This window comes from Phasianus colchicus, chromosome 10 (assembly GCF_987193195.1).
Source record: "Phasianus colchicus chromosome 10, bPhaCol1.hap1.1, whole genome shotgun sequence".
Taxonomy (NCBI): Eukaryota; Metazoa; Chordata; class Aves; order Galliformes; family Phasianidae; genus Phasianus; species Phasianus colchicus.
The window spans coordinates 14,903,336-14,916,057 of NC_143445.1; the positions used below are offsets into that span (position 1 = coordinate 14,903,336).

Here is a 12,722-nt window from a genome sequence, read left to right on the forward strand (position 1 = left end):
TTCCTACATCACAGGGACAGGTCAAGAGACTGCTGCAGCCCCTTCATTTCTTCTTCTGTTCACCTCTTCCAGCACTATGGGCTGTTCTCAGTGCGTTTACGTGATCTCACCTGAGATGGTACAAGCCAGAAAACCACAGGTGCTAATCTGAAGACATAGGTGAGGTTTGCAGGGAGCAGCCACAGCACCGTTAGCCGGGCAGGTCACTTCACAGCACCACTGCAAAGTTCGCAGAGCTGGACATGAAGCTGCAAGTCACCTGTGGAGTTACAGCTGTCTAGCAGTGAGGAAGTGGACTGGCTTGGATGACAGGCAATTCTGACTCCTAAATATCAGAGTTTGGTTTACTAGTGTGTGAGTTCAAAAGCCATGGAGGAAGAACAGAAGAAGGCAAGACATAGACACATGTCCCAGCCTCAGCAAGCCACTGCAAAAATCTCACTGGCAAGTTGTGCTATGAAACTCAGAAGAACCTCCTATTCCTCCTGTTCCAAGTCACTAACACAGCAGTGTTAAGTATCTGCTATCTTCTGTCCCACAGGTGGCTGGAGGTGGTTGTGGGTGAAGCAACGCCCAGATGAACTACATAGAGATATGTGGAAGTTTATCCAAGGAGATCTGCATGTCAAACATGAGGAGAAATGTATATAGCATGAATAAATTGACATGTCAGCACAAATCCCTGCCCTCTGTACACACAGCCCTGACCTAGCTCTGTGTTTCAGAAGCATCAGCCTGTACAATCATCTTGAAGTGGATGCTGGACAAGTGGCCTTTTGCAGATCAGTCATCACCAGGTGCCACAAAGGAAGTCACTGTCATTGTAGCAGAGGGCTGGAGATAACAGCACCCACCAGGTCTCCCAGGCTGCATGCATGAGACAGCAACCCCCTCAAAATAAAAAAAGAGAAAGAAAAATTCCTTGTACGTATTCAATTCCCTCCTCTTAAAGATCAAAAAAACAAGCCAACAATGGTGAGGCAGCATCTCATAGATCCTGTCAGAGGCAATCTTAACTCTCTAAACTGTATACTGCTAAATGGACGTCACAAAGCTAAAAGGAGCCCCCTTCAAACTGCACACTCACTTCCCAGCAATGGGATTCATTTATCTGAGCCTTTTGGACAGGTCTCCAAGGAAAACACTCTCAGTTCTGCTGTGACTGTGATGGCCTAAAGTCATAAGCAAGACAATCCTTGTAGATAGAGGTTGCAACTTACTGCACCAATCAGGTTAGTCAAAGAAAGCAGCAAACTATTTGAGACAAAGACCTTCATTCCATGTGCTAAGATATATTATTTCGGTTCACATTACAACAAGGTTTAACTTTATTCTTCTGGTCCAATGAGCTTCCCTCAATCCTTCCTCTCCTACAAACAAAAAGAAATTAGAAAATAAATAAGGAAATCAACCCTGAGCAAAGCCTGCTGCTCAAGCTTTGCTTAGCTCACTGAACTTAGACAAGCAAAGCAGCTCAGCCTTGGGAAGGGAAATCTCTCTCTTGCCTTTATTGAAAGGTTACCTCCAATACCCTAAGAAACCAAAAATAATCATTGCCAGTTAGATTTGAAAGTTTTGAGTGCAACCCTTCCAGGTCTGACTCGGTTGCTCCAGAAAGCCTCTGGCAAGACCCCCAGGTTTCCAGAATGAGGCATCAGCCAAGTCAAATCATCAATTTTTTTTTTGTTTTGTTTTTTACAATTTACTTTCTGTATGCTCTTACATGGTCCATGCCATCATCTCTGCCTGGTACCACGAGCAAGTCATCAATAAGCCTTCCTGAATGCAAAGTAACCGTACTAAATCATGACAACTTAAAATACCATTGCCACAAGCCTTTAATTGTAGCGTTAATTGGAGATTGTGTAAGTTCTTGAAGAGGAGGGGGGATACACAAACCTGCCTGCTTGTTAGGTGGCTCACGCAGAATTTCCTGCACATCAAAGGGAATAATTCTGCTCAGACCTCTCTGCTCTGTTGTAAAAATAGCAGCTGGATCAACCGCGTCACCACGGACTGTGACATCCACTCAGCTCAGAAATGTTTACAAATTAAAACTGAGATAACAGAAGGAGGAGGAAAAAATAGAATGTGTTTCCCCCCCTCTCATCTGAATAACTGCTGAATGCTCAAAACTGAGCCTCTGCCAATTAGCTTTGGGAGCTTTTCCAGTGAAGACTTTAAGGGAGCACACACGTGACAAACCATAACAGCAGGCAACAAACCTGAAAATCACCCTTCCTTCCCAAATACCAGTGCAGAGGTATCAGCTGGTCTTCATTGCTCAAACCAAGAGAGGCGAGGAAGGAAAAAAAGTGCGTACTGAAACAGGGACTTTCCCCTTTAAAAAGTGTTATGGCAAGGCAAAATACAGAAGAAAAAATACCCAAGAGATGCTGCTGATCCTGCCCACCATCAACCAGAGCAACTGGACATGACCTTGTGCACAGCCATCAAGCTACAAACATACCCTGATCACACTCACTACTCCACAATCCTCTATTCCAAAGACTTCCAACTGCATTTTTCCCCATTTTGCAATGCAGGGAAAAGACACCAACTTGCCTCGGGCAGGAGGGGAGCCCTGCTTCTGGTCTGTCTGAAGCACAGATCAGCTTCTCCCTTCCCAAAGGAGCGTGCCCTCCCCAAGGCAATTGGCTGTCACAACAGGTCTGCCCTCCGACCCTGGGTAAACATCTGCGCACGCTGCTTATTTGAGCTCCTATAGCCTCGTTATCTCTCCAGAACACCCCCAGGGCTAATTAGAGAGTTAATGGCATCACATCAGGAGATAATGCTATGTGAGCAGGGAGAGGGAAGGTGGAAAGGAATTGTGAAACAAAACCAGTTCTCTTCACAACTGCGGTGCAACATCGGTTTAGGAAGGACACACGCAGCCCCCAGGCACTCTGCCCCTGGGCTGCCGAGCTCCATTTAATAAGGCAGCAAAGACACTCCTCTGGAAAGATTCAGCTTTCCAGCCAAGATGATGCAAGGTCTCCACATCTTCCCCTACCAGCTGCACAATCCAACCCCTCCAATCCTGTCTCCTGCTCCTATGGATAGAAGATATTCCCACCACAGCCGGCAGACTTACCTCCCGAAGCTGGAATACAACGCAAAATGGAAATCAAGCAGCTAGATAATTTATTAATCAAAAAGCTTTCTGTTTTATTCCTGATTCTCCAGTTTTTCCTCACATTTTGCTACCTTAAAAAAATCTTTAAAGACGAGCTGCTTTTTGCTAAAAACGCTCAGGAATGAAAAAGTTAACAACCTCCCGCAGACAGAAACATTTGTAGGGCAGCTGATGAGCCTGCAAACCCACTGGCCAGAACTGACACTTGTTCACTGGTAGGTATAAAACTATGGGTTAGCAGACATTTGATGACCTGGTCATGGCTTCATGCTCAAGTCTCTGCCATCAGCAGCACTTTTGCATGAATGACAGCAATCAGTCAGCGTTCAAGCTGCATTTTTGCCTGACCTTTGTGCATTCCCTTTCCCGCCAAAGAAAATTATGCAAAAATTAAGTTACTCAAGAAAATTCAATGAAGTTACAGTCAGATACTTAAGTCTCAAGCAGCAAAACCAGCCCCATCTATCCAGCTGGAGGAAGGTGTGGGTGCAGCACAAACCTGCATCTCAGCACGGGACAGAGTGCTCTGGCTGGGGACAGGGAAAAAACAGGAGATAGTGACAGATTAGGGAGTCTTTGTTTTTAGTTAAGAGAGAAGCAACTGTTGACAGACCACGTTTGTTCTTGCTCAAGCAACTGAGGGGAAAGTGTTGTTCTTCCCTTATCTTGTATAAACTACAGATCACACACAGGAAATGCACAACTGTTAACAAACACTCAACCACAGCAGTTCTTTACAGCCAGTCCCTACACCTTGCCTGTTTTCTCCCCCTGTCCCTTGTACAATAACCTAATGTTTAAGGAGTCATCAGGCTACAATAATTTGAAGTTGGTCTACAAACCCTCTGCTTAAACCCAGGTGCTGCAGCTGTCAGCCACCGATGCTCCCCACAAAAGTGCTCCATGTTTGGGTTAACCAGCTCTTAGCTCTTGTTGCAGGACACCTGAGCACTGCTGCAACCCTCCCAGCCAGGGAGCTGCTTGTTCCTTCTGTTTCCTATGCAGAAGCATTCAATTTTACAGCCTCAATCTGTGTCCAAGCACTCCCTGCATACCCTCACATGCCACATCTGCCACTGGTATAGGAACACTTACAGTGAATGGCCATAGTTATCTGGCCAGCAAGGCTCTCCAGAAGAAATATCATTACTCTCATTTCAGACCTGTTTAATCCAGCCTGGAAACCATGGTGAGGTCCACCTTACCCAGCTCTGCTTGCAGAGAGAAAGAAGGATACTTTGGGGTTACCTTTCCCTTCTGTTTAAAGAGGCTGGAGACAAATTCATGTTTTAGAGATGACAGTTACATTCATTACCAAAAACTCCTTTGATCTTTCATTAACCTCTGCAAATTCAGATGCTGATTAGCAAAGAGCCTGTTCGGCTGTGAGTGAACTTAACCCAGGCCAAAAGGCACTCCTTAATCTATGCTTCACACTGATTTTAATTTTCCGTGACTGCCTGACAATTCACTCATTAATTTAAATGCTATCAAATCAATGACAGTGAGGTGAGAAGCAGCAGCAGAGGTGCTTGGAGGAAAACATTACCTAGCTCAGAAGTCTCATCATGGAATACTGGAGGAAAAATAATAGTCATTAACAGAACTGCAGGAAGAATCTGTAGAACCACAAAGCAACACACAGCAAAACATTGGATGCACCAGGCTTCCTTCAAAGCAGGAATCCTAATTAATGCAAGAGAAGTCTTTAAAACCAGAAATTACACCCCATACAGCACAGTCACTTTGGGAAGGGAAACAATGCTCCGAAGGAGCATCCCATGAACCTCCAGCCCACTCACAGTGCCAAATTGGCATGGGCAGTGCTGTAGCTTCACAACGGGACTTTAACATGCCTTCCATCCATCCATCCCACCTCACAAGAAGGGGTTCCACGAAGTTCTGCAAGGTCTTCATTTGGCTGGAGGTGAACAGCTCAATTCACCACCCTGTTTTCAGGTAACAAGATAGAAGGGCCTTATTTTCCTCCTTCTATTCATTTGATGGAAAAAAAAAACCCAGTCCAGATGAACATGAAATGAGGGGGTGGTCACTCCACCTCTGTTGGTATTTAGCTGCTTTCCATGGATCGATGGAATGCCAGCTGTCCACAGCTGCCCAAGTGACTGGCTGCTTCTGGGCTCTGACCCAATCAAAATATTCACAATGAACAAACCTGGAAGAACATTCATTGGTTAAGAAAAAAAAAAAAGGGGGGGATCCAATCAACTAGATAGAGACTCGTACTGCGAAGTTCCCAGCATGATAGCATAAACTTAAGCTTGCTCTGGAGGCAAGAAGTGCCTGCGGTCTGTTGTTCTAAGATCAAGATCCTTTTTAATTAAGCATTTCTGCAGAGCATTTAAAGATGTAAAGTAAGCATTAGCACATCACTGCTCCATACCTACGCAAGGCGCACGTGCAGCACCATGGAAACATTTGGAGGCAGGCCTAGCTGCTCAGGAAAGACATCTTCTGAAGCGACTGCTTCTTTTATTTTATGGTATTTGCACGTAGACAGATGACAGGATTTGCAGTTGCAACACTCTTCCACCTCAACTGCTGCCTGCAAGGGGAGCTGGGGATTTAAACCCAGCCCTGCTGAGAAGCCACTGCAGCCCCTTACACTATGGCATGCTGCATAGCACCCTGCCTCACGTGGCTCATTCCCTGCAGAGCAGGCTTGTGCTTTTTAAACTTAAAATGAGTTTATTCCCTCCCAAACTGAATGCAAAGCACTGTAGAGGGTAGAAATATTTAAAGGAATTGTAAATACGCTTCCAAAGTGGTCTGTATCAGAGCAGGCATCACTCAGCTTGCTTGTTTTCTCCAATACCATGAAGAACTGAAGGAAGTGGCATTAAAAAAAATATGCTTAGTGTCACCAAGCTCATTAACTGGTTGCATTCCTACTAAAAGAAATGCAGCCAGAACCAGGGCAAAGCAGTGCAGGTAAGGGAGCCATTAAAAAATTATTGCAAAGAAATGGAAATATTTCAGAGTACTATAACACAAAAGAATAAGAGAAGTCACCAGGTCTCGTTTTGCCCAAATTGAATGCACAGATGCATTCTCTAGATGCATCCATTATCTGAATGGTCAGCTCTGGATTTAGATCCACCACCTTCAGCGTGACAACTACACCATCTGGAGGGACCCCATGCTGCACAAGATTAAATATTGGGCAGTGTCACAAAACCAAGTCTAAATTAGGAGAGTCGGGGAGTTCAACTGCAAACGAGATGTGCTAGAGGGAAACTTCCAACAGCATAATGCATTTGCTCATTATGGAAATGCCTCTGCATAATCTCAGCTTTTTTCGCACAGCTATGGAACAAATAAATACCCACACAGAAGAGAAACTTGGCAGACCTCAAACTCTCTCAAGCACAAACCAGATTGTAATAAAAGCTTTAATCATGAATCTGTGCTGTAGAGAAGTCCTTCTTTCCCTTCCATGGTCAACCTGGGAACACTTAGGTATGGAAACAGACAGCCACACAACAGACTTTGCTTCATCTACTTATCAAATCAGCCTTATCAACCAGGTGCAAAACCATTTCCCAACAAAATTCAGGGCTACGGCACCTGCCAGAACCCTGGGAAATACACGTGACATGCTACCAACCTCTGCTCAGAGTGCTGCACAGACCAGACTTCCTGCACACACAGCCATACCATGCCTGCTCCCTACCTGCTGTTAGAGCACAGAGACATCCTCCTCATTTCACAATCTCACCATCCTGTCATCACCTTCCATTCTCTTCCTCAACCACTACCTTGCAGCAAGCAGAGCTCACTTCTCCTGACCCAGCAAAACACTTTTAAGTAAGCAATTAAACTAACAGAGATCAGAGCCTGCCCATTAACATTAAAGCAGTAGACAGGATGCAACAGACACTACAAATCCTTCTGGACAAAGGGTCTATTTTGTTTGTCTGTCCATTGCATTCTTGCTCGTAACACACAGATCCTGATCTATCCTAATCAGTTGATAGGCTCCTAGGTAGCCAGAAATTTAGTGTAGGCCACCAAATATAAATTACTGAACTATTTCATACAATGGTAAAAGTTAAGAGTATGCCATAGAGAGACACCAACTACCCAAGGGCTTCAGCCCCATTGCTGTCCAGCTGCCCTGCACAAGCTGATTAGGGTGGCTCTTCCAAAAGCCTACAGCAGGTTGAAGATAACTAGAAAAAGGTGTCCTGTTCCCCATCAAATACCAACAGAGATCTACAGTGTGGAGACCGTGGCTGAGAGCACTGACACATCTGTGTCCTACGCATGCTGCATCCTGCCTCTCCCACAACCCTTTTTTCCTCCATCTAGGCCTGGGCAGCAAGGTTACAAAATTTAAAGCACACATTTTACACTTCCAAAACTTCTCAACTCACCAGGCCTGGGACACCCAGAGCCTGAGCTGCAGACTCAAACCCAAAACACCTCCCTGACTGAAGTGCACACATCACCAGTCCTGCAGTGGGAGCACAGCAGTGCCTAACCAAGGCAAAGCAGACACCCATGACAGCAGGTGAGGAAGGACATAAAAAATAAAAGCAAGGAATTCTCTCCCCCTTTTGTAGGGAGGGACAGATAGATACAGGTTAAGAAAACTCTGACCAAAGCAACTGTCTGCAAAAAAAGCATTCCACTGAACTGGTTAGGCAAGGGGCTGAGGAGGACTGCTTGCTCAGGGGCACGAAAGGAAGGTATGTACCTGGGGGAGGGGGGCCAAGCTGCTCCATCACTCAGGACAGCATGCCTGCTCCCATCAGTGAGTGCCCTCAGGGTCCCTAGAGCTCTCCACATGCTGCTGGGACAGGGGCAGGACAACAGGAGAACTCCAGGCTCTGCAAGCCCCACAAATAACACTTTTTCAAGAAGCCTCCTGCTAAAATTGTTAGTCCAGAGTAGCTTCATTTGGGTCTAGCTAGCATCCCTTAGCACTGCTGACTTAGAAGGACTTCTGAGGGGTGAAGGAAAGTCACAAGGCTCCAGGTCAGTGGAAGGCTTATTGCCCTGCGACGCACTCATTCCTCATGGAGCCCTCAGACCCCTCCCCCGACAGCTCCAGGGAGCTCCATCAGTCAGAAGAAATCTATTTTTTCATACATCACCTGGCTTCTAGCACCATGGGAGACACCTTGGAGGCACCATCCTTCTGCAGGGAGCTGGCCATCACCCCCACCACAGACCCCAATACCACCATCTCCATCCTAGGCCATGAAGGAGGTCAGGGAGCAGCATCTTCTTGGGTGAAACCCAACAGTGGCTCATAGGATGCACATACCACTTACCTTCTTGGGTGCCTTCAGCTCCACACCACACCAGGGCCATGGCAGATTCTAAATGCTCTCTGTGCCTAGGGACCACCAGCCTTTCTATCTGCTACATGGGAAGATAGATTTCTGCTGGGACTTCCCAGCCTGCTTGTGGTTAAGGCTATGGGAGAGAAAGAGGCACAGCCAGCAGCCTCACAGACAGGCATCCTGAAACCAGCTGCACAGGACATTGTGAAAGAGCTGGTCACAAGGCACGAGACAAAGGGAAGGCTGCTGACTGTTTAATTTCACACCAGACCCACAAATTCTCTTCCTGTCCCCTCCAGCTCATCTCACCCCGAGGTAATGCCAATTGCCAGTTTCTCCCACTCCTTTCTTCCACAGAACGCAGGAAGAATATTTCTTCCTTAAAAAGAAAGAGAATGAGAACTGCAAGGTTACAGAGCAGCAACAGACATGGTCATAGCTCAGACATAAGGGGTTCCTTTGTAACCATCTTCTCCTTCAGCTCTCTCCCAAGAGAGAGTTGCTCTTAAAAAGAAATGGATGCAACTGGTGGCTGTTCAGCAGAGAAGGACCCATGCTCATTTAGCAGCCCACCAGTGGCACAGTTTCTTTGGGCATTGCTCTGAACACTGATGCCCATTCTCCCCTACCAGTTCTGTTGCTTGCAGGCAACTGTACCAAAACAAAAATCGCAACTCTTGCCAGCAAAACTCCTAGGATCAAGGATGAACATCTTTTAAGGCTGGAAGTTTCATTTTTCAGCCGTAAGTTGCTGAAAGCACAAAGTTTATTTTAAACCTCAATTGGGATCGCCGTAAAGTCCACAGAAGGACAATTGCTTTGAATAAACCAGTCTCATTCACCATGAACCTTTTTAAATCTCACATGGTGGTACATCACAGAAACAAGCTGGCCTCGCTCTTTTCCAGAGACAAATCTAATAATGAAAAGCACTCTGCCTTGATCTCACTGTTCATCTCTCAGGGCCCCTCTGTTTCTGCTGCATTCCTTTGTGTTTATCTGCCCTCTTCAACTCTTTGCTGCAATCAGCTGCGTGCAGCACCTCGTGTCTAGGAGTGACATGGCTGAGGTTACAGAGAGACAGGTGCAAGGGGAGCGCTTGCCCCGAAGGTATCCAAAGGAAAAGAGAAGCTGGAGGGGGAAGAGGGTTGTAAGGTATTTCAGATTAAAGCCGACAAACAGCAAACACCTTGCCTGAGGCTACACATTCTCTGCCAGTGCAAGCTGCAAGCCCCAGAAACAGCAAAGCAAACACAGACTTCTCTGCAAGGGGGAGTTGTCACCTGTCAGGGATGTTTGCAAATTTATAGGGAGGTGGTGGTGGTGCTAAGGGGAGTAAAAAGAGCTTTCCTCCTTTTAAAAGACAGGCTGTTTGCACAGGTTTGCAATGCATATTTCGCTTTGTGAAGGCTTTTGTGCAGCACTCAACTCAGCAAAGGTTCTGTCTTCCAGGGAAGGCAAACTGGAACATTTATTAATGAACATGGGGACACCCAGACTCAAGCAGTGTCTGAGCTGTTGGCTTACAGCGAAGGCAGGGATGGGATGGAATTTCCCCACTCCCCCTTTGGCTGTCACTGGGGTGAAAAACACTTAAAGATGTTACCATGCATCTTGGCCTCCCCAGAGATGCCTCCTAGAAGGCTGCCATCATAAGCAAGAAATAAATTTTACAGCTAAAGCTGCCTGCCCTGCTTTCCCAGCCCCAGAACTGACTCCAGCAGTGGTCAGAGAGGACAAGAAGGGATTTTCCACTGATGTTTCACTGCACCACAGACAGGAGAGGGAGACTTTGAACAACAGCTCCAAGATAGCCTGGCAGCTGCTGCTGAGCACTGCTGACAGCTCAGAGGAGCCAGAGATATAAAGGCTTTGCTAGCGCTCAACACAGCAAGTCCAGGTGTAGACATGGAAGGTGCAAAGCTACTTTAAAGTACCAGGGATTGTTATACATGAGGGCATAACTAGTTCAAATAGAGCACTACCAGCCCAATTTGAAAAGCAGATATCCCCTCTTAAACACAGAAAGCCTCTTGAACAAGCTGAAGAGATGCCATTTTACTGGAGCTTTAGTAGGGCAACAAGGAAATTTGAGAAGTATCCTTTCAGACTCACATTGCAGGCTTGCACACTCAGTGCTGCCCCTCTGAGCCCACCCCAAATCAAGCAATAAGCAGACAGAAATCAGTTGTCTCTCTGTGGAGTGGCTGCTTCACATTAACTACACAGACACCCAACCTCAAAACGGCCTTTTCACCTCTTGCAGTTCCACAAGGAAAGTGGAACACACTACCCTGTCCTGTTTCAGCAGTCATATCAGACAGGCAAAAACAGGTCAAACCTTCTGGTACCCAGGAGTGCAGTCAGTGTGACCTGGGAGTTCTTCCTCTGCAGATGCAAACCTCTGGGTTTAGGTCTGACCAACACCAGTGCTGCAAACATACCATGGCTGAACACAGAAGACATTTGTTGATTAGCTAGGAAATTAAACTGTAGTTTCTCAGGACGAAAGTACAGAGGAACAAGAACATTTAGAAAGCAACTGACTCCAAAGCAGACAGGAGTTTTGCCCTGAAGTATGTTAGACCCAGGAAAGTATAAACAAATAGCTCAAACTCCTGACACACCACCTGCTCCAGCCTGCAAGAGCAACACCTGGCTTCTTCACCAGAGCTATTGGTAAGAAGGAACTGGCCACTTTGTGCCAAAGGCACCCACCAGGGTTTGATACACATTCCAGTATCAAAGGATACTGGCAAGACACCCGCAGCTAAGAATCTGGAAAAACATAGAAAGGAAAAAAAAAACAACCATGATCTGAAAGCAAGTTTTCATTCATATCTGGTCTTCAAGCCAGTTAAGAACATTCTCCAGCTTTAGCGCTCAGAACTATTTTAATCTTTGGGCCACAAAACCAAGTCCTAAGCAAAGAGCGAGCAGGGACAGCTATGCATTGGGACAAGCACAAGAGATGGTTCTTCCACACGTTTACCTGCCTCATCCCTTCGCTGCCCTTGTTTCAGCAGGAGGGGAGGAGGAGGTGAAGAGCCAACCTGTTCCCTCTTGCAGCCTCAAAGGCAAAAAAGGATTCTCTCAGCATCTCAGCTAGCCCCAAGCACCGGCGCCACAACCTGTCACCACCACAGTCACCTGGCAGAGCCACACTCCCAAACAGCTTTCATGGGCAGAAGACAACAGAAAGCGAGGACTTCCTCAAACACAGAGGGCAGCCACAGCACCACCAGGAAGGAGAAAAGAATCTCAGAGCAATGCAGCAGGAACGGTTTCTGCAAAGAATCATCTTTCTCTAGGGGTTAAAGAAATCCTTCTTGCTACTCACCCACATTGGGTCACTCAGCTCCGTATCCTGCAGGCGGACACAATCCATGCTGATCTCTATCTTGTTTGTAGGGCCATTTTCAGATGGGTCATCAATGAAGTTCAAATCAATTGGCTGAACCGAGCATATTGGCCTACAAGGAACAAAGCAGCATAGTTAAAATGGACCAAATTCCATTCCCCTCAACTCCCTGTGTGCCAGGGTGTTCCCCAGGACTTGGGTGCCACCTTTAAACCAGTCTCAGGATCAATTAAGCTATTCCCAGTGAGCATGCGCTTCACCACCCACCATGCTAGCAACAGTCCCTGAGCAGGGCTGGACCTGGAGGTATGGAAGACTGAAATCCCAACACCACCCCAGACAACAAAACTGCAGGGGTGTCCTGCTCCTAAACAACTTCTTCCATACATCCCACTGAAGGGCAACTTACTGTTCCAGGAAGTCCCAGATATGCTGGATCACCTCTGGGCTGAGGAACTCCCTGGGCTGGGAGCTCTGGGACATGGCTGAGCGGTAGTAACTCTCCTTCCAGGAGAAGTGGCTCGGAGTTTCTACAAACCTTATGAAACAAAAGCAGAAAAAAAGAAAGAAAAAAGAAAACACACAAAGATATGTTGAATGCAAGAGTCCAACTTGATGAAAACCCATAAATAGAAGCTATTGTGTGAAAAAGGAGACACACTGAATGCCTGTAACATTCACAGCTGTACAACACACATTCCACACTGCTGCAGATGCTGTATTTAGACAGCAGAGAATTCAACCACTCTTCTAAATAAGTTAAATACATCTCAGTGTCTACTGGAATGATGCATCATAAGGAATCCTAGAGAAAGAAGAAACCTCTGCATTTTGCTCCTGGAACTTCTCACATAGAGCAGGAAATGCTGGGCAGCGGGTATAGAGTACCTAAATGGTGCAGAACTCCCCT

The 12,722-nt window shown here is 46.4% G+C and overlaps 1 protein-coding gene across 10 annotated transcripts in view; it reads right to left on the reverse strand.

Moving 5' to 3' along the window:
• The window catches only part of TP63 (tumor protein p63), a 162,850-nt gene that overhangs the window by 66,586 nt on the left and 83,542 nt on the right, over positions 1-12,722 (reverse strand). For 9 of the 10 annotated variants that reach the window (XM_090147402.1, XM_090147401.1, XM_090147404.1 and 6 more), the window contains 2 exons: positions 12,222-12,350; positions 11,792-11,924 (listed from right to left, as the gene is read on the reverse strand). In XM_090147402.1, the coding sequence (XP_090003528.1) occupies positions 11,792-11,924; positions 12,222-12,350 (262 nt within the window). Of the gene's footprint in view, positions 1-8,439; positions 8,585-11,791; positions 11,925-12,221; positions 12,351-12,722 lie in introns of those variants that run through there. The other variant, XM_031603418.2, reaches the window with a different exon arrangement.